General features: G+C 40.2%; 1 protein-coding gene across 1 annotated transcript in view; it reads right to left on the bottom strand.

The window, feature by feature from the left end:
* Window positions 1-1,899: 1,899 nt before the first annotated feature.
* Window positions 1,900-22,761, bottom strand: part of pcsk5b (proprotein convertase subtilisin/kexin type 5b) — a 330,784-nt gene continuing 309,922 nt past the window's right edge. Inside the window, exons 31-38 of the mRNA XM_034170406.1 lie at window positions 15,856-16,095; window positions 15,536-15,766; window positions 15,259-15,436; window positions 14,955-15,172; window positions 10,866-10,966; window positions 10,583-10,793; window positions 2,993-3,515; window positions 1,900-1,998 (exon numbers count right to left, since the gene is read on the bottom strand). Of these exons, the coding sequence (XP_034026297.1) occupies window positions 3,091-3,515; window positions 10,583-10,793; window positions 10,866-10,966; window positions 14,955-15,172; window positions 15,259-15,436; window positions 15,536-15,766; window positions 15,856-16,095 (1,604 nt within the window). The 3' untranslated portion in view covers window positions 1,900-1,998; window positions 2,993-3,090. The remainder of the gene's footprint in view (window positions 1,999-2,992; window positions 3,516-10,582; window positions 10,794-10,865; window positions 10,967-14,954; window positions 15,173-15,258; window positions 15,437-15,535; window positions 15,767-15,855; window positions 16,096-22,761) is intronic.

Here is a 22,761-nt window from a genome sequence, read left to right as displayed (position 1 = left end):
TGGGGGGAAAAGTTTAAAACTAGAGCACTGTGCACAAACCTCCACCAACACTATTTTTCAATTCCACAAATCTTTACCTTTGAAAAAAATTTCAAGATGAAAGCCCTGTTAGAAGTAGCTTTTCACAAGATAAAATACAAAACATAGGTCAAAGGGCTTTTCAATTTCAATTTATTTTCATTTATATAGCGCCAAATCATAACAAAGTTGCCTCAAGGGGCTTCACACAAAGTCTAACCTTACCAACCCCCAGAGCAAGCACACAAATTCAAGTGATAGTGAGTGCCAGTCTGGACCTCACTTTCAAATATGAAAGTGATTGGGACACGTTTGTTTAAGATATAATGTAAAATACGAGGTCTGTGATGAAAAAAGCGGTCCTTTTTATTTTTTTCAAAAAATAAATGGATTTGATTCATATGTTTTTACGTCAGACAAGCTTGAACCCTCGTGCGCATGCGTGAGTTTTTTCACGCATGTCGGTGACGTCATTCGCCTGTGGGCAGTCTTTGAGTGAGGAGTCGCCCACCCTCTCGTCGATTTTTTCATTGTTTAGGAATGGCTCAGAGACTGCTGCTTTGTTTGATAAAAATTTTTTCAAAACCTGTAAGGCACAACTGAGTGGACACCATTCGATAAATTCAGCTGGTTTTTGGTAAAAATTTTAACGGCTGATGAGAGATTTTGGTCTGGTAGTGTCGCTTTAAGGACGGCCCACGGCACAAAAAAACACCTCCGTGTTGAAAACCATTTGTAAAATTCAGGCGGCTTTTGATGGCTTTCAACAAGTGAGTAACTGAGAAATTGTTTAACAGCTTGGGCATGTTCCAACTTGCCTGTTAAGGTTTCCAACAGAGGTTTTTCCTGTCGCGACCCCCGCGGTCGGGTCCGGCCCGACATGCGACTCTGCCCGCACGTTCTTTCATTACAAAATGTCCGTTAACAATGGAATGTCCGAATAAACTCCTCATGCCGACTTCTTCTGAAAGTTCTCTGTTCTCTGACGACTTACTGGGTCAACAGAGCCTGAAATGTGGAAGTTTTCAACTTGAAACGGCGAGACGCTGCCGCCTCAAAGCGCAGATCGCCGTCAGGTGCCGTGGGCCGTCCTTAAAGCGACACTACCAGACCAAAATCTCTCATCAGCCGTTAAAATTTTTACCAAAAACCAGCTGAATTTATCGAATGGTGTCCACTCAGTTGTGCCTTACAGGTTTTGAAAAAATTTTTATCAAACAAAGCAGCAGTCTCTGAGCCATTCCTAAACAATGAAAAAATCGACGAGAGGGTGGGCGACTCCTCACTCAAAGACTGCCCACAGGCGAATGACGTAACCGACAGGCGTGAAAAAACTCTCGCATGCCCACGAGGGTTCAAGCATGTCTGATGTAATCACACGTGATTCAAATCCATATGGTTTTTGAAAAAAATAATAAGGTCCGTTGCTTTTATCACAGACCTCGTATACATTAAATGGGGTTTTCATTTAAATTTAAATGACCACAGAATCTGTAATCTGGATCAGATCCAGATCACACTTTGCCGGTCGATAAATGATACCATCCTACATAACGCTGTTAAATATGAAAGAAATTCAATCTTTTTTGACAGAGTTATGAATTTTTGAACATTCATTCAATGTTAAAGGATTGGATTTTTCCAAGATTTTTTTCTGACATTTACCTTTGACCTATGACCTTGAAAATTTAATCAGTTCTTGTCTATCAGGATATGAATCTTCTGTAAAAATGTTATAACAATATATGAAAAATTGTGGGTTACAGGCTGTTCACAATCAAACAAGGGTGAAAACATAACCTCCACCCAAGTTCTTTGTCAGAGGTAATTATTGCCATGACCTGGGAATGACAGTGATTTGTCTTTGCAAAAAGTGAGATTTATAAAGTTAAGTCCAACACAGGAAAAAAAGATGGATTTTTCCCCAGATAATCTGTTTTTAGGATTTGATATGCAAAAGATTAGTTATTTGAACTCTGACTTTCGGGCCCCTTTACACATAGCATGAATAAGTAGGAATCGGGGAGAATCATGGCGAAACAGCCCGAATGAGCGAACCCCAAAAACATCGAGCCGACGTCGGGCAGGTGTGAACGATCCCGCTGCAATTGTTTCTTGCATGCTTGTGTGCATGCACGAACACAGTGCGAGCACCTGGAGTGTGTGGAACCACATTGTGCCACTGATGTCGAGAGAAAAATAAAAACAGCTGGAACGTGTGGAACCACATCGCGCCACTGCTGTGGAGGCAAAAATAAAAAACAGCTGGAACGTGTGGAACCACATCGCGCCATTGCTGTGGAGACAAAAATAAAAAATAGAAAACAGCTGGAACGTGTGGAACCACATCGCACCACTGCTGTCGTGCACTGTGCAGAAACAAAAACTACACACCATAAAAAGCACCGCAATGTCCAATATTTAATCCCTTTTATTGAATGGACAATATCAGTATGATCCGTCTGTGCCTCTGTATGTGGCCCATGGTCACAGACATGGTACAGTCATAAAATGACATGAATGAAGCAGTGCACTCTTATTATATCCAGCCGGGTATATAAATAATTACCGGATACTGATAGATTAGATGTTGGTGTATAATTAGTGAAAATCACTGGGTTGATATAAATAAAAGGAGACCCAATACAGAAACTTGTGGTTAAATAACCCTGGTGTGTGTCGCTTAGCAATGCCACACTTGTGAGGGTCTGCCCTTTGTTTTCGTGCTAACAGCACAAATCACACCACATTTTCTAAGTGTTAAGCGAGCGGTGTTGGATGTTCGTGTGTGTCACCTGTAGTTTGGCCAACACCAGAGGGATCAAATGGGCTCTCACAGGGCACTCTCTGTCTTTCAGTCGCTGGTGTGTGCGAGTAGTTATAGTGACAGGTGTACGAGGCATTAGAGGCGACTCCGATTTTGCATGAATGGCATGCAATTCCTCCGTGTGCTATGTGTTATGTGTGAAGGGACCTTTAATGATTACAAGATTCGTCTGGATAAGCTTAAATCAATTTGCAAGCAAGAATCAAATCAAAAGCCAACATTTTGCAATACTGTCATGAGTTCTTTCAGCCGTATGAATAGCTCTCATCATCGTACTCGAGATCAAGATCATCTTGGTCCAGAAGTCCATACTTGAACTTCCGATACATGGTTCCATCTTGTGCCATGTACACAATGTCATCTTCACTGTCGTTTTCCTCATCATCTTCACAGTCGATGATTCGGTCGCTGTACTCCCCGAACGTTGACTCGGTAGCCCCTGAGCTGACTGCCCCATTGGTGTTGAGTGCCTTGTAACCTCCAGGTTTGGTTTTGAGTGTGCTGGTGACTGTAAGTGATTTAGACCGAGCTTGAAGGAATAAGAAGACTCCGGCACCTGTGGCGATGATGAGTAGCGCAGAAACCATGACAAAAAGGTTGGCGGCGCTGCTTTGAGCCTCCAGCTGTGTGGCCTGCTTCATCACAAAGTTGACGCTCAGGATGCACTTGTCTAAGAAGACAATAAGCAGATCTTCAGAACAACTCATGAATGGGGACTCTTCCTGATCCTAATACAAGACCTCTCGTTTATGAAAGGGCAATCCCCACGAGCCTTGCTAGGAACATATTTCAATCTGGATTTCAACTAGTTACATACAGCTTTTTTAAAACACTAAAATATGCTTCCTACTTATGAACCATCTCAATATAATTCATAGTACGAGTAACTGTACAAACTGTTGTACAAAAATATAACAAACTTGGTACCATACAGGCTTTATATCATTGAGGAAAGAGGCCCAAATTAGTACCTCAGAATGAACAAACTATTGCTCCAAAGTCCAAAGAACAACTAAAGAGATGGAGATATTGCCCTGACCTGAAAAGCTGTTGACCAACAAGAAAGCAATATAACTCTTAATAGAAGAACAATAAACAAAACAAAAAAAGCCTGGTCTTTTTCCTTTGATCAACTGTAAGCTTTTGTCCAGCTCTTCTACAAATGTTGATTTTAAAGTGGTGGCCTGTGTTCCTTCTTGGTTAACAGCCTTTCAAGTCATAGTGATGGAGCCCTCTCTTGAAGGTGGATGATGTCACATTTCTTTAATTCCCTAGCAGTGACCCTGATGATCTGGTGAACCTTTAGAACAAAAGTTTAATTCTTTGTTATTAAGTTGGTCCTCCTTCCTCAATGATAGAATAAAGTAGAGCCTTTATTGTCGTAAATAATAATAATAATAGATTTTATTTATAACGCACTTTACATTTGAAAGCAAATCTCAAAGTACACAGTAGATAGAACAATAAACAATAGAGAAACAATAAAAAAAAACAATAAAAGTAAACCAAAAAGCAATAAAACAAAATGGCAATAAAATTGAACAACAGAATGAGTTAAAAGACACAATCAACAGATAAAATCAAATAGAGTCAGCTAGGGAAGGCCTTTCGAAAAAGGAAGGTTTTTAGCCCTTTTTTAAAAGCATCCACCGTCTGTGGAGCCCTGAGATGGTCAGGGAGGGCATTCCACAGACGGGAGCAGCAGCCTCGAAGGCCCTGTCGCCCATGGTCTTGAGCCGAGTCCTGGGTGGGTGCAGGTGGTGCATTTGGCCTGACCGGGTTCTAGCTGATATATGTGGGTGGAGCTCGATAAGGTAGGTGGGGGCTACACCATACAGACAGTGATGGGTGTGAAGGAGGATTTTGAATTCGATACGGCGGTGAATGGGGAGCCAGTGCAGAGTGCAAAGGATGGGGGTGATGTGCTCATATTTACGCACTCTCATCAGGACCCGGGCAGCAGTATTTTGGATGTATTGGAGCCTTTGTAGGCTCTTGCCCGGGATCCTGATGAGTAGTGCGTTACAATAGTCTAACCTGGAGGAGACAAAGGCATGGACGATCTTCTCTGCAGCAGAGTGGGAGAGAAATGGCCAGAGTTTGGCGATATTACGGAGGTGAAAAAGGAAGTTTTGCAAATATGATTGATATAATTATCAAAGCTAAGATGGGGGTCAAACCGGACCCCCAAATTGGTCATGGAAGGAGAGAAGGAAAAGTTGTGGCCAAGAAAAGAGTTGGAAGAAATGAGGGAGGAACGTAGTTGGTGAGAGGTACCGATGTGGACAGCTTCCATTTTGGAGCTGTTCAGCTGTAAAAAGTTTTCACTCATCCACGCCTTTATGTCCTGCAGGCAGGAGTTCAGTTGAGTGACATAGGAGGAGGGAGTGGAGGAGGGGGGACCTTGAGGTAGAGTTGTGTGTCGTCAGCATAGCAATGGAATTGTAATCCATGCCTGCTGACAACAGGGCCGAGGGGGAGCATGGAGATGGTGAAGAGGGTTGGACCGAGCACAGAGCCCTGGGGGACCCCACAGACAACAGTGTGGTGGAGGGATTTAGCGTCCCCCAGGGCTACGAACTCGGTCCTTCCCATGAGATATGAATGAAACCATTGAAGGGCAGTACCACAGATACCAATGTCATGTTGGAGACGGTAAAGGAGAATGTGGTGATCAACAGTATCAAATGCAGCAGAGAGGTCGAGAAGGATGAGGAGGGAAGTGGAGCCAGAGTCAGAGGTCATCATAAGGTCATTGGTGACTGATGAAAGCTGTCTCGTGCTGTAGGAGGGACGAAAACCGGACTGGAATTTTTCATACAGACTGTTTGATTTAAGATGGTTGTGAAGTTGAATGGATATAATTCTTTCAAGAATTTTGGAGATGAAGGGAAGATTGGAGATGGGTCTGTAATTTGACAGAGGTTCAGGATCAAGAGTGGATTTTTTGAGGAGAGGCTTGATGATAGCTGTTTTGAGGCTGACTGGAACATGGCCGGTTTGAAGAGAAAAATTGATGTTTGTTATTAGCTGACTGATGGAGTGACAATGAGCTTTAAGCAAAGGGGAGGGGAAGGGGTCGAGGGAGCATGTAGATGGTTTGGATTTACTGATTACACTATGTAACACAATTTTTGTTCCTGGCTTCTAAGTGTTATATTTCAACTGCTTATGTCTAAAGTCTATAGAAAAATGACTACATTCAGCACAAACTTTGATTTCATTTTTTTTAACGTTCTAGAAAGTTCTAAAAGTTTCTTGAAATTTCTAGATAATTCTGGAAACTTCTAGAAAATTCTGGACAGTTCTGGCAGTTAAAGAATATTCTAGAAGACTATTCAGTAGTAGTGAAGGCGAATCGAGAATATTCTTGAAAACAGACAAATTTCAAAATATCATTGTCCTGATCACAGAAGCAAAGTTTCTGTGGAATAACAGCTATTTTCTGTTTATTTAAGGCATAACAGGTTAGGAAAACACACTGTACCCAGGAACAAAACAAAAATAAAAATTTGTTACATAGTGTTATTTTTTTCAATCTCCTGCTGCACTGCAGGGAAGAAATGAGACAGGTGTTGTGAGATGGGCACAATGTCATATGATAGGACAGAACTACAGAAAAGAATATATACGATATATACTTGTACTTGTACATACATACAATGAAAGGTGTCCTCTGGATTTAACCCACCCTAATTACAGTTAGATACAATCCAACTACTAGGAACAGTGGGCAGCCACAGTCCGGTGCCCGAGGACCAACTTCAGATCTAGAGATTCTGCTTTGGTCAGAGGCAGAGAAAGGAGCAGACCCTAAATAAGCATGTTTTTGATTGTGGGAGGAAACCCACTCAGACACAGGGAGAACATGCAAACTCCACACAGAAAGGCGGGAAGCAATCCCACGGCCATCTTGCTGTGAGGCAACAGTGCTACCCACTAATCCACTATGCCACCCAATGGCGCTGATGGTGGAGCTGGATAACCTCAAGCAAATAGTAATATGACCTCAAGCTTCTTATGGCTTTGTTTAATAGAGTGTAGTTGTTTATTGCATCATGAATCATTTTGAGATGCTGACTTGTGAAGGTCCAAAATTGTGCTACAGAGGCCATGGCATAATTTTTTTATTTTTTTTTCATGCTCTTAAATGTAAGAAGGTAATGGTTAGACTTCAGTTAGGCCCTTACATATAGCCAAAGGTTTCCCAGTTAACCCCAAATTATGTGAGTTGGTCATTTAAAAGCATTTGCAAGTTATTCCATCAGTTAGTGGAATCTTCTGTGCTGTGTAAAAAAGGAAGAAATGAAAGAAAGAAAGAAAGAAAGAAAGAAGAAATGAAAGTGAGTGAATAAAAACGTAAATCTTTCTTGTAAATATTGGCTATAAAAGCAATGAGTTCTATTTTTTAAATCCATATACAACCCCTGGCAAAAATTATGGAATCACCGGCCTTGGATGATGCTCATTCAGTTGTTTAATTTTGTAGAAAAAAAGCAGATCACAGACATGACACAAAACTAAAGTCATTTCAAATGGAAACTTTCTGGCTTTAAGAAACACTATAAGAAATCAAGAAAAAAAGATTGTGACAGTCAGTAACGGTTACTTTTTTAGACCAAGCAGAGGAAAAAAATATGGAGTCACTCAATTCTGAGGAATAAATTATGGAATCACCCTGTAAATTTTCATCCCCCAAATTAACACCTGCATCAAATCAGATCTGCTCGTTGACATTGACCCTATGCCATGACATTGACCCTATGTGTCTTTTTGCAAGGAATGTTTTCACAGTTTTTGCTCTATGGCAAGATGCATTATCATCTTGAAAAATGATTTCATCATCCCCAAACATCCTTTCAATTGTCCAAAATATCAACGTAAACTTGTGCATTTATTGATGATGTAATGACAGCCATCTCCCCAGTGCCTTTACCTGACATGCAGCCCCATATCATCAATGACTGTGGAAATTTACATGTTCTCTTCAGGCAGTCATCTTTATAAATCTCATTGGAATGGCACCAAACAAAAGTTCCAGCATCATCACCTTGCCCAATGCAGATTCGAGATTCATCACTGAATATGACTTTCATCCAGTCATCCACAGTCCACGATTGCTTTTCCTTAGCCCATTGTAACCTTGTTTTTTTTCTGTTTAGGTGTTAATGATGGCTTTTGTTTAGCTTTTCTGTATGTAAATCCCATTTCCTTTAGGCGGTTTCTTACAGTTCGGTGACAGACGTTGACTCCAGTTTCCTCCCATTCGTTCCTCATTTGTTTTGTTGTGCATTTTTCGATTTTTGAGACATATTGCTTTATGTTTTCTGTCTTGATGCTTTGATGTCTTCCTTGGTCTACCAGTATGTTTGCCTTTAACAACCTTCCCATGTTGTTTGTATTTGGTCCAGAGTTTAGACACAGCTGACTGTGAACAACCAACATCTTTTGCAACATTGCGTGATGATTTACCCTCTTTTAAGAGTTTGATAATCCTCTCCTTTGTTTCAATTGACATCTCTCATGTTGGAGCCATGATTCATGTCAGTCCACTTGGTGCAACAGCTCTCCAAGGTGTGATCACTCCTTTTTAGATGCAGACTAACGAGCAGATCTGATATGATGCAGGTGTTAGTTTTGGGGATGGAAATTTACAGGGTGATTCCATAATTTTTTCCTCAGAATTGAGTGATTCCATATTTTTTTCCTCTGCTTGGTCTAGAAAAGTAACCGTTACTGACTGCCACAATCTTTTTTTCTTGATTTCTTATAGTGTTTCTTAAAGCCAGAAAGTTGCCATTTGAAATGACTTTAGTTTTGTGTCATGTCTGCGATCTGCTTTTTTTCTACAAAATTAAACAACTGAATGAACATCCTCCGAGGCCGGTGATTCCATAATTTTTGCCAGGGGTTGTATTTTGTATGTCCTGCTTCTTATGTGCTCTGACAATAGAGGGACTGTGTATACAAATGGCCATAACTTCCAAGTGGTTAAAGATTTAAAGTTGTAAGTCTACACTACACACCCAGTTAATTTCATTTCCTCTCCAGTGCTGGTCTACAGAGGCAAAATTGTAAAAACTGTTACTGTCTACCTACTTATGGACCTGACTGTAGGCCAAAGTTATGTGGTGCCAGAGCTCATATATTTATTGCTAAATCCTCATTCCATGCCCTTTGTTTTGAAACAGAATTTTCAGTTGTATTACACAGTAAGAAATTGTACAACTCTGATACAACACATTTACTTAGACTGTTTTTAGAAACAATTTTCTCTAAATTTGTTTTTTTTTTTTTTGGTTTGCTTAAATTAGAAAAATGATCTGAGTAAAAAAAAAGATTGTGGTAATGGTAAATTTAGACCTTCTGACTCCATTTTTTTTTCCACTGGGGGGCATTTTTTGCCTCAAAATTTCACTGATCTTAATTGTACCACCCAATAATACCAAAATATGTTTGGACATTTTATCCCTCCTTTATTATACGGTAAGTGCTACAATGACAAACTAACCCGAGCTTGACCATTTTTCCAAATAAATCCTATAAATAGCTTTTTAACCTTTGTGAAAAAATCATCAGGTGGTGGCAATGGCACATTCTTAAATAAATATAACATTTTAGAGAGTATATTCATCTTTCTAACATTGATTCTACCAATTAAAGAGAGGGGTAATGACATCCACCTATCAATGGATCCCGTTAGTTCACTCATAAAAGATTCATAATTAGATCTAATAATCAATTTTAATTTGTGCTTAATTTCTGTACCTAGGGACATAAAATGGTCCACCACTTTAAAACACAGTCTCTGGAACTGAATCTTCAATATCTTTCTCATTTAGTAATAGTATGGAGGACTTGGTATTATTAATTGTATATCCTGAAATGTTACTAAAAGCCTTTATCAATTCTAAAATAACTGGAATAGATTTCCTAATTTGAGAAACAAACAAAATGGCATTGTCCACATATAGTGCCACCTTGTGTTCAATATGGTGAAAAGATATTCCAGATATGCCGCTATGTGTTTGTACGGCTATTGCCAAAGGTTCTATCGCCAAGGTAAATAAAAGAGGTGACAAAGGGCACCCCTGTCGACATCCTCTCTTTATCAAAATTGATTTTGAAATATTTTTATTTGTTATTAAGATAACTCTCCCCAACTCTCAAACTATTATGACTATATATTTGATGATGGTTTAATTGTCTCTCAACAGCCAAAATGATGTTTTAAAGTGTAATTTGTGTGTTGCTAGCTTTAACAAAAAAATGTTATAAAATAAATTAAGATTGCTAAAAGGGAGGATTATAATGTTAGACCAGTTTTCAACAGGGTTTTCATTGCCAGCTTTTAAGTTATAAGTGTGGGTGTGCTAGTTAGGCTTCAAAATGATGATTTCGTATAATTTATAATATACAGGTTGAAAAATACCATTATTCAAAATCACAGTTAAAAACGGTCTAAACCCGAACCTTGATTTAACGTCAATAAATAGATGGTGAAAACATATTAACTTTTGAACCATTTTTGAACGTCTTTTCAATGGAAACATTCTCACTGGGTACTGTTATTTTGGGGACAGCATCAGTAAACACTGCACACGCTGACAAAGAAATGGCTGATTTATTATATTAAATTGTTTCACTGTTCAGTTACTTATGCACCTAACTGTAGACTTCTGATGGTTTGACAGGTGGTCTCACTGATCTGTCCATGTGAGTTTTGTGCTTGTTTACCTTGTGAGACTGTACAGTTGCAGCACTCCCAAAGTACTGGTTTTTCATCGAGGGCCATCTCATTTCCACAACAGGACAAGCAGCGGCCATCGTCAACCAATAACTGAAGTGCGGGACACACCACACAGTCCCATATGCTGGGGCCTTTGCAGTCCAGACAGGACGGATCACACGGCTCACAGTGTGGATCAATGTTATCAGACTCAGAGGCCTAAACAGACAGACAAGTGGATTAATGACACTGAGACGCATTTCACCTTCAAACGTTGTCGCTGTCTGTTACCTGAGATACTGTGTACGAGCCTACGACACAGTCAGATACACAGATGCCGCTTAAAAATCTGTAGCTGTCATAACAGGTTGTGCAGCTCACACCTCCCTCATCTAGCGAAAGACCACACAAAGGAACATTTTCAGTCTCTGGTCTCAAATGGCATCATGACATATCTCAACAGGCCCAGCAAAAAGTTATCTTTACCTGAGGAGCTAAAAGAAATTTAAAATATATTTATTGTCATACACACAAGTTATCTGTTCAACTATATTATCTTCCTCGTCAATGTCCATGTGGTTAATAAATAGCAGACACCAGCAAGTACCGTGAGGTTAAGAACTGCATGAGAGTGTGCTGAAAAGTTCACAGGCTAACCATGATGCCATTGTGGGATGGGACCATGTGTGGTTTACTTTTCACATATTCCTCTTTAAGGTCTTCACATGAATTCTAACAGTATTATGATGATCAACCAACAGCTGTCAGAATATCATCGTACAATATTTTCTCATCAGACAGAAGTCAGACGATGCCAAATCAGGAGAGTACGCCAGGTACAGCCGCAAACAATAGCCATGGCAACCAGGGCTCAAGCTAGGACCATTTTAGTGCCGGGTAAATTATGTGATCGCGGCTCATAGCTTCCCCTGCAGCTGTATGGTTTTATACCACTAAAACATTCTTGGCAAGCCTTATTTTAACTAATTTTGGGTGGTTTTAGATGCACTGATAGCAAGAATAAAACAAAAAAAAAATTATATTTACAGTAGTGTTCAGAATAATAATAGTGCTATGTGACTAAAAAGATTAATCCAGGTTTTGAGTATATTCTTATTGTTACATGGGAAACAAGGTACCAGTAGATTCAGTAGATTCTCACAAATTAAACAAGACCAAGCATTCATGATATGCACACTCTTAAGGCTATGAAATTGGGCTATTAGTAAAAAAAAAAAAGTAGAAAAGGGGGGTGTTCACAATAATAGTAGCATCTGCTGTTGACGCTACAAACTCAAAACTATTATGTTCAAACTCATTTTTTTAGCAATCCTGTGAATCACTAAACTAGTATTTAGTTGTATAACCACAGTTTTTCATGATTTCTTCACATCTGAGAGGCATTAATTTTGTTGGTTTGGAACCAAGATTTTGCTCGTTTACTCGTGTGCTTGGGGTCATTGTCTTGTTGAAACACCCATTTCAAGGGCATGTCCTCTTCAGCATAAGGCAACATGACCTCTTCAAGCATTTTGACATATCCAAACTGATCCATGATACCTGGTAAGTGATATATAGGCCCAACACCATAGTAGGAGAAACATGCCCATATCATGATGCTTGCACCACCATGCTTCACTGTCTTCACTGTGAACTGTGGCTTGAATTCAGAGTTTGGGGGTCGTCTCACAAACTGTCTGCGGCCCTTGGACCCAAAAAGAATAATTTTACTCTCATCAGTCCACAAAATATTCCTCCATTTCTCTTTAGGCCAGTTGATGTGTTCTTTGGCAAATTGTAACCTCTTCTGCACACGTCTTTTATTTAACAGAGGGACTTTGCGGGGAATTCTTGCAAATAAATTAGCTTCACACAGGTGTCTTCTAACTGCCACAGCACTTACAGGTAACTCCAGACTGTCTTTGACCATCCTGGAGCTGATCAATGGGTGAGCCTTTGCCATTCTGGTTATTCTTCTATCCATTTTGATGGTTGTTTTCCGTTTTCTTCCACGCGTCTCTGTTTTTTTGTCCATTTTAAAGCATTGGACATCATTGTAGATGAACAGCCTATAATTTTTTGCACCTGCGTATAAGTTTTCCCCTCTCCAATCAACTTTTTAATCAAACTACGCTGTTCTTCTGAACAATGTCTTGGACGTCCCATTTTCCTCAGGCTTTCAAAGAGAAAAGCATGTTCTACAGGTGCTGGCTTCATCCTTACATAGGTGACACCTGATTCACACCTGTTTGTTCCACAAACTTGACAAACTCACTGACTGAATGCCACACTACTATAATTGTGAACACCCCCCTTTTCTACTTTTTTTTTACTAATAGCCCAATTTCATAGCCTTAAGAGTGTGCATATCATGAATGCTTGGTCTTGTTGGATTTGTGAGAATCTACTGAATCTACTGGTACCTTGTTTCCCATGTAACAATAAGAAATATACTCAAAACCTGGATTAATATTTTTAGTCACATAGCACTACTATTATTCTGAACATTACTGTATGTTGTAATATATGTAAGATCAAAGTTATTTTTTGCATGTTTCTGTCAAAGTCTAAGTTAATAAACTAAATAACATTGAAAATGTTAAAAACACATGAATATTTAATGGACATAGTATTCACTCTTCTTCAAAAATGACACACAGTAGTTTTTAATCCAATGAAGCAGGCAGTTTTCTGTCATCCTGACAGTTTGAGTGGATTACATCTTTCTTTTTAAACAATATAACACCTAATTGACTTGTTTGAACAAGAGCTCAGTCTGGACTGATTTAAAACCTGCTGTTTTAAATGAAAAATTTTGTGAATCAGTTTCACTGTTCTTTCACTGACGCTGTGCCCCCCTCCTTCTCCATTCTCTCTCTCTCTCTCTCTCTCTCTCTCTCTCTCTCTCTCTCTCTCTATGTCTCTCTCCCTCCCCCTCCCTCTCTCTCTTGCATGTGCTGTTTTTCAAACTCTGAGCTTTTTGGAAACACAAAGCCTTTCGGTTGTAAAATAAACCAAATTTCAGCATGTATCTTCAGATATGGATACAAAAGGACCTGGATTATTGTCGGTTTTTCGTGGCGGCTTTTTTTTTTTCTTCAGCTCAGAGCAGAGATGCTGTTTCCAGCTGCTGCCCTTCACAGCTCTATGGCCACAGAACGCGCTAACTCTCTGATCTCTGCTATTTGTGATTTGATACGAAGAAAATAAGAAATAAATTTCTTATTACTTTAATTATTGGTTTAAAATTGCAAAACTAGGACTCTATAAGCTTGAAATATGATCGAATTGGTACATTTTCAGCAACATTTCCGTTAATTTTTCAGAAATTCTGTGCTGGGCAGCACAGCCAATTTGACACCGAAAGCTGGACAGAAATTTGCAGTACTGGGCGGGGCCACCCAGCACCGCCCACCATGGCTAGAACCCTGATGGCAACCACCAATTTATGAGTTGGGACATTGTCCTGATTAAAAAAAAAAAGACCTCATCAGCTTTCTTGGGCATTTCATAGCCTCACAAAACTGCCTGACTAAGCTTGCATAATACTTTGTTTTTGATTTGGTCATTTGGAAGGCACTCTTGGAACACAATGTCCTTTGCATCCAAATAAGCTGAAACACTTTCTTCTTAGAAGAAGATACCTTGTTCTTTATGAGGGTGAAAACATGTTCCACTGTGTGGACTGTTATTGTTCCTACATCAAAGTGAAGATCCAGCATTCATCCAGTGTTAGGAAATATTTAATGTGCCTCTTTAACAATACAAACCTGCCGTACTTCAGGTCAGGTATCAGGACATGTGTCTCCAAGCAAGTACCAATGTTTAATTGTCATAGTGGTGCATGACGAATGTCCTCAACTCTTTTACAGGAGATTTCAAGGGCGTCATCTATCTGATAGCAAGTCATCTGCCATCCATCACCATGTAATGAGTGCTTTCCTTCATGGTGGCAGCTGCAGGTCATCCAAACCATATGTCACCTGATTTAAAGCTGAAAGGCTACACTACAAACACATCTTGATTCAGTCAAACTCATTCATACAGTGCCAAATCACAACATAAATCACTGCAACATGCTATGCATGGTTTAAACCTTATCCAACCCCTGAACAAGCACACTGGCAACTCCCTCAAGAGTTTTTTGTTTGTAGGAAGAAACCTCAAACAGACCAGACGGTGACAGGTGACCATCTGCTGTGGCCATATTAAAAAAAAAACAACACTCTCCAACTTCTTGTGTACCTGACTGCATCCATATACATGATACGTATGCTGTGTTCCTAGCTAACTAACACATTTGAATTTTAAAGTATACATATCTACTAAAAAAACTTAAAATCAGAAAGATTTAAATAAGTGCTAACAGGCTTTCTTTACCATTGCAGGTTTTACAGGTTGGGTGACACTTGTGACAGGTCATGGTTTCGCTGTGTTTGTAGTAGTTTGGAGGGCAGCTCTGCAAGCACTGGCCCATCTGTCTCAGGTACACGTAGCCCTCCCGACAGCTCAGGCACTTCTTGCCACCAGGACCCCAACACTGGCCGCATGTGGGGTCACAGCGCTCACAAACCCTGGTCATGGCGTTTCCAAAGTGCCTGAACAAAAGAGAAAACTAATTTGTGTTCACATGTACTCAGATTACTTCCCCCACAGTGTGTTTACATCCCTCCAAATTTCTAACCTCTCTGAACACTTTTCAACGCAGCTCTTTCCCTGCTTGAAGAATTCCGGTCTGCAAGCAATGCACTGCTCGCTGTGACCGCCAGTGCATGACTGGCAAGTGAAGTGGCATCGCTCACACGTGTGCTCATCCTGGTTGGCATAGTAACCAACAGGACACTCCTTCATGCAGGTGTTGTCTGATGGACATAGATGCACAGTGAGGGCTTGATCACTTTGACTTGAAGATGACTCAAGCAGGTGTGTGGGTGAATGCGACCCTAATCATCATAACTCACTCAGCAGGAAGTGTGAAGCTCCGCAGGTCAGGCACTGGTCTTTGCCTGGACCAGTGCAGTGATTGCACATCTCGTGGCATGTGTGGCACTCTCCATCCTCACCCATGTATGAGCGAGTGCACTGGCTGTACCACAAACAGGAACCACTGGAGTCCTTCACTCTGTTGATGCCACAGCTGAGGCAGGATGAAGACTCAGGACCAGAGCAAGTCAGACATGACCTGTCACATTCTGGCAAAAGTCAAAGGAAACACTTATCAATAATTTGTGTTCAATAAAGGCCTGCTTTCAAATCCCACAGTATAATCAGAGTGTCCTGCCTCTGCATTCATTGGTGGTGTCATCATAGTAGGTGTTGTTGGGACATTTAGTCAAACATGCTCCATTGTAATGAACAGCTTTCAGGTCCTGACACACATTACAATCATCGAAGTCCGGTCCATCACACGAGGCACAATCATTATGGCAACGCACACACTCATTTTTCTCAATGGCGAAGTAGCCAGTAGGACAATCGGCAACACACTTGTCTTCATGGAGGAAGTAGTATTCTGTACACTCTGAAAGAGAAAGAGAGAGAGAGAAGAGAGGGGGAAAAGTGAAAACAACTCTAAGCCAGTGAAAACTATGCCTAATTATGAGCCATTTCATCAACATGTTTTTATATTTGTTTTTGTTTTTTAAAACCACACATTATAATGCATCTAGGGGTATTGTTTTCAGTCGGTTAGTATCCATCTGTGTGCGAATAAAATAACTCAGAGTTTCAAGGTTCAAGTTTCAAGGTGTCTTTATTATCCCCAAGGGGGCAATTTGGTTTGCAGCAGCAGCAAAAATACACACCAATTCACACATCCAGTAAAACAATAACACAAAAAATAGACAATTAAAAAGATGAATAACAATTACAGTTACAAAGACTGGTTTAAAACACCAACTGCAACAGGAATAAAAGAATTTTTAAATCTGTTGGTTCTACACTTGGGGACAGTGAACCTGCGGCCGGATGGCAGTAGTGTGAACTCAGCACATACAAGGTCTATTAGAAAAGTATCCGACCTTATTATTTTTTTCAAAAACCATATGGATTTGAATCACGTGTGATTACATCAGACATGCTTGAACCCTCGTGGGCATGCGAGAGTTTTTTCACGCCTGTCGGTTACGTCATTCGCCTGTGGGCAGTCTTTGAGTGAGGAGTCGTCCACCCGCTCGTCGATTTTTTTCATTGTTTAGGAATGGCTCAGAGACTGTTGCTTTGTTTGATAAAAATTTTTTCAAAACTGTAAGGCACAACTGAGTGGACACCATTCAATAAATTCAGCTGGTTTTCGGTAAAAATTTTAACGGCTGATGAGAGATTTTGGTCTGGTAGTGTCGCTTTAAGGACGGTCCACGGTGCCTGACGGCGATCTGCGCTTCGAGGCGGCAGCGTCTCGCCGTTTCAAGTTGAAAACTTCCACATTTCAGGCTCTGTTGACCCAGTAAGTCGTCAGAGAACAGAGAACTTTCAGAAGAAATCGGCATGAGGAGTTTATTCGGACATTCCATTGTTAACGGTCATTTTATAATGAAAGAACGTGCGGGCAGAGTCGCATGTCGGGCCGGACCCGACCGCGGGGGGTCGCGGCAGGAAAAACACCTCCGTTGGAAATCTTAACGGGCAAGTTGGAACATGCCCAAGCTGTTAAACAATTTCTCAGAAAGCCATTAAAAGCCGCCTGAATTCTACAAATGGTTTTCAACACGGAGGTGTTTTTCCTGTCGCGGCGCACACAGATTTGCCGAGTCGTCACGGAAACGACTCGGCGAATTTGCGAGTACGTCTTTCATTAAAAAAATGTCCTTAAACAGTGGAATGTCCGCATAAATTCCTCATGCCGGCCTCTTCTGAATCTTCTCTGTTCTCTCACGATGTCCTGGGTGAATTAAGCCTTAAATTAGGATGTTTTCAGCTCGAAACAGGCCGACGACAGCGCCTGGAAGCGCTGCAGGACGTCCCGCTCCGTGGGAAGTCCTTACACCGACAGAAACACCCCATAATCTCTCATCAGCCATTAAACTTTTCACAGAAAACCAGCTTAATTTCTCGAATAGTGTCCACTCGGATATTCCTCACAGGTCCAGAAAAAATTTTGATAAAGCAACGCGCGCCGTCTCGAGCAGCGTGTGAAACAAAGGAATTCAGCCGAGAGGGCGGGACCACATCTCACTCAAGGCCTGCCCACAGGGAAATGACGTCACCGACACGCGTGAAAAAACTCACGCATGCGCACGAGGGTTCAAGCATGATTGGTGTAATCGCATGTCATTCAAATCCATATAGTTAAAAAAAAAAAAGGGACGGTTTATTATCTAAGAGACCTCGTAGAGGATGGCTGGGGTCTGAGGAGATCTATCTCGCCCTTTTCAAAAGATGTGTCCTGTACACATCCTGCAGGTCATTAAAAGTGTGTCCTGCAATTTTGCCACAGGTGTGCACAATGCTTTGCAGGTGCTTTGTATTCTTCATAGAAAGCGCACCAAACCAACATATAAAAGAAAATGTTAAAATAGGCTCAATAAAACATTCTCATAAAAGTCTTCTCAACATTAAAATTCTGCAGTTTCCGATAAAAGTGCATGCGCTGATGGGCCTTGGAACAGAGGGCATCAACTTGAGCCTCGAAAGTCAGTTTGTCATCAATAATTGTTCCCAAATATTTGTACTGGTGCACCACTTCCACCGGCTCTGAACCAAAGAGCACAGGTTTGATCAAATTTGAAACAAACCTGGTGAAACTTGAGAGTCTTCTAAGCGTGAAGTGATTTGATTTTCTGAAAGTCACAGACCAAGGTCTAATTTAGGATGGAATGGAAGATCACCAGTTATACATCTTCATGGTGGAGCGGCATAAAGAAGAATTTTCTTAAACAGAAGAAATTTGAGATGCAGTTTGCTAGGAAGCTCTTGGGTGTCTCAAGTACAGATTTGATCTGTTTTCTTGTGTGAATGTGTGACTGATGGTACAACAAAGCTTGAACTATGCACAATTTAATCATCGTGGCAATCCCTAGCCAGTGAGGGAGACTATCTCCCGGTAGACTCCCAGAGACATGGCGGAATTCTACATACAGGGTCTATCTAGAGATGCCTGGACATGAGTTGGTCTGGGGTTCGAGAGCATTTTTTGGACAGTTCACTCACCTGGCATAAATGTTTTATTATTGCTGTTAACAGCTCTCCCTGCATCCCACAATCAAGCAGTGTTGTATAGTAACAAAGTAAAAATGCTTCACTACTGTACTTAAGTACGTTTTGGAAGACTTTGTACTTTACTTGAGTTTTTTTTTATTCAACTTACTTTCACTTTTACTTCACTACATTTCCGACCTTAACTGAATACTTCTACTCAGATACATTTTCTATGCGCCATGCCGTTACTCGTTACAAAACACACACACACACACACACACACACACACACACACACACACACACACACACACACACACACACACACACACACACACACACACACACACACACACACACACACACACACACAAAGTCGTGTTTTCACCCAGAGACACCACTGATTACTAGTGACTGCAACGAAGTCAGGCCGCTTTGTCATGAGGCATGTCCAGTAGGCTTTATTGCAGTTGCGCACTTGCTTATCAAGAAAATGATCATTTCTCTACAGATTACAGACCTGCAGCGTGTCTGTAATCAACTTTTCTGCAGCGCATCTTAGCTTTGAACCTTGAACCAATCGAAGCAGTGATTCGCAGGTCGAAGCACTGCTTCGATCTATGATTCGTGGATTGATTGCTATATTTCACTTTATCCTAATTTTTCCCCGCTAAAACCCCGAAGAGCATATGTCTGTGAGTAATATTTAACATTTTTGTTAAACCGACCTGTTATGGTCTTCTGAAACAGTTGATAGATGTATTTTATAACTTAAAAACGGGACCGATGCTAACGCGTTAGCATGTCTATGGCGTTTTCAATGTTAAGTTAGCATTAAGCTGTTCGCATCAGCACGTTTGTGTTTTGTTTTCTGTATAATGGCTCAGCGTTCGTTGTCGTAAAAGAGTCAAATTGTATTTTTTTTATTATTTATTTTTATTCATATCGCAACAAAAATAATAGTCTACATAATAGACAGTAATAGTCAATAATAGACTAATAATGTTACAATACAATTTTAGAGAGACAAAAAGAAAACAAAACATAACACAAAATATAAAACCATGTAACAATGAAAATAACTGTTTCCTGTGGACACCTAGTGAGTAGCCTACTCTCATTTAGGTTTTGAAACCTTGTTTCTGAAGTGTTTTTGTGTGATGTGCACAATTTTCTGTATTTTGACTAATACTACCAGTCATTTACAAGCCTAGATAAACTTTAATATAAAAAAATCAGTCAGTTTTTGATTATTAACATTTACTTGTACTTTTACTTTCAATACTTGAGTACATTTAGTTGTACATTACTTGTCATACTTAAGTACAATAAATACTACATACTTTAAGAGTTTTACTTGAGTAGCATTTCAATCGGTGACTTGAACTTCTACCAAAGTCATTTTTTTAATGGGTATCTGTACTTTTACTTAAGTGTGATTTTCCGGTACTTTATACAACACTGCAATCAAGTTTTATGTCTCTTTTTTCAGGACAACCTGTGCTTTCATAATATATACGCTTTTGTTGTGTTTTATAAGTGTAATAAAGGTTTACAATCAAAAATAAGGAAGGAAAAAGTAAAGCGAAAAATAATTTTCCACACACATTTATTCAAAACACACAGCAAACTATAATAAACAACGGTTTTGACACTTTATAAAAGTAATTTGAGGTCTTGTGTGAAAGACTGTACAACAAAAAGGTTCAAACAATAAACACAAATGCACATTTTGAACAATATATACAAAATGGTCTATGCGTTTTTTTGTCTTCATGGTAAAAGCAACAGAGTTATCCAGTAACATTCACATGCAAACTAGTGGAGCAATCCTGATAGTTACACACTCTTTGTTTGAGCACGTGAGATTGTCATCAGAAGCTCTCCATCTGCTCCGTCTTCTTTCAGTGATCACTGTGCGGCATGGCGCAGGGCGCATTTGGAGCCCAATAGTATGTACTCATTGGAGCACCCTGGGGGCTATTCAAACGGTCCAACTAGTAACATATCACTCCTGAAAACGATCTTTGGCTTTTCACGTGCGGTGAATCTGCCCTACGATTGGATTTTGGAAAACCATGTGACGGTGAACCAATTCCGATTGGACACTCACATTGCGCACGTCATCACATAGCTTCTATGAGGAGTACAAAGATGGCCGATGGCTGGCTCGAATGTCCGCGGAGTTAACTTTTCAGCAAAAAAAAAAAAAAAAAAAGTATGTTTCTATCTCATATCATTAAAAAGTTATTTATAATTTAGTAAAGCTTGGTCTTAGCCGTCGTATATGACGGCGTTGGCCCCAGAGGGTTAATGTGGGAATGTTGTTGCATGCTAACAAACAAGTGGTCTTTGACAGATCAATAGCCTGGTCTGGTTGTGAAATCCCAAATGACCAGGATCTTGAAGATCTGCTGCAGTCTTCATCCACCTCCACAGCCATTGGGTTATAAGTCGTCGAGTCACTGTTGAGGTCTTCCTGTTTCACCACAGCACCATTAGCTGTCTCGTGTTTAGGGTTCCTATTGGGCCTTCATAGCTGCCATAGGAGCCACAGAGCACACAAGTTCCCCACCATATCTCACCCTACCTGATCCGTGATCCAGGTGTCACAACACCGACGAGGAGTTGGATTTTGACAACCAATGTAATTCAGGGGTGTCAATGTACAGTAGTGTTCAGAATAATAATAGTCCTATGTGACTAAAAAGATTAATCCAGGTTTTGAGTATATTTCTTATTGTTACATGGGAAACAAGGTACCAGTAGATTCAGTAGATTCTCACAAATCCAACAAGACCAAGCATTCATGATATGCACACTCTTAAGGCTATGAAATTGGGCTATTAGTAAAAAAAAAAAAAAAAGAAAAGGGGGTGTTCACAGTAACAGTAGCATCTGCTGTTGACGCTACAAACTCAAAACTATTATGGTCAAACTGCTTTTTTATCAATCCTGTGAATCACTAAACTAGTATTTAGTTGTATAACCACAGTTTTTCATGATTTCTTCACATCTGCGAGGCATTAATTTTGTTGGTTTGGAACCAAGATTTTGCTCGTTTACTAGTGTGTTTGGGGCCATTGTCTTGTTGAAACACCCATTTCAAGGGCATGTCCTCTTCAGCATAAGGCAACATCATGCTTCACTGTTTTCACTGTGAACTGTGGCTTGAATTCAAGGTTTGGGGGTCATCTCATTAACTGTCTGCAGCCCTTGGACCCAAAAAGAACAATTTTACTCTCATCAGTCCACAAAATATTCCTCCATTTCTCTTTAGGCCAGTTGATGTGTTCTTTGGCAAATTGTAACCTCTTCTGCACGTCTTTTATTTAACAGAGGGACTTTGCGGGGAATTCTTGCAAATAAATCAGCTTCACACAGGCGTCTTCTAACTGTCACAGCACTTACAGGTAACTCCAGACTTTCTTTGATCATCCTGGAGCTGATCAGTGGGTGAGCCTTTGCCATTCTGGTTATTCTTCTATCCATTTTGATGGTTGTTTTCTGTTTTCTTCTGTTTTTTTTGGTTTTTTTTTGTCCATTTTAAAGCATTGGCGATCATTGTAGATGAACAGCCTATAATTTTTTGTACCTGCGTACAAGTTTTCCCCTCTCCAATCAACTTTTTAATCAAACTACGCTGTTCTTCTGAACAATGTCTTGGACGTCCCATTTTCCTCAGGCTTTCAAAGAGAAAAGCATGTTCAACAGGTGCTGGCTTCATCCTTAAATAGGGGACACCTGATTCACACCTGTTTGTTCCACAAACTTGACGAACTCACTGACTGAATGCCACACTACTATTATTGTGAACACTCCTTTTTCTACTTTTTTTTTTTTACTAATAGCCCAGTTTCATAGCCTTAAGAGTGTGCATATCATGAATGCTTGGTCTTGTTTGATTTGTGAGAATCTACTGAATCTACTGGTACCTTGTTTCCCATGTAACAATAAGAAATATACTCAAAACCTGGATTAATCTTTTTATTCACATAGCACTACTATTATTCTGAACACTACTGTATGTATGGACACTAGAGCCTGTTTGT

This window comes from Thalassophryne amazonica, chromosome 5 (assembly GCF_902500255.1).
Source record: "Thalassophryne amazonica chromosome 5, fThaAma1.1, whole genome shotgun sequence".
NCBI classification, from domain to species: domain Eukaryota; kingdom Metazoa; phylum Chordata; class Actinopteri; order Batrachoidiformes; family Batrachoididae; genus Thalassophryne; species Thalassophryne amazonica.
The sequence above is the reverse complement of the archived record's forward strand: the minus strand, read 5'-3'. Positions and strand labels throughout refer to the sequence as shown.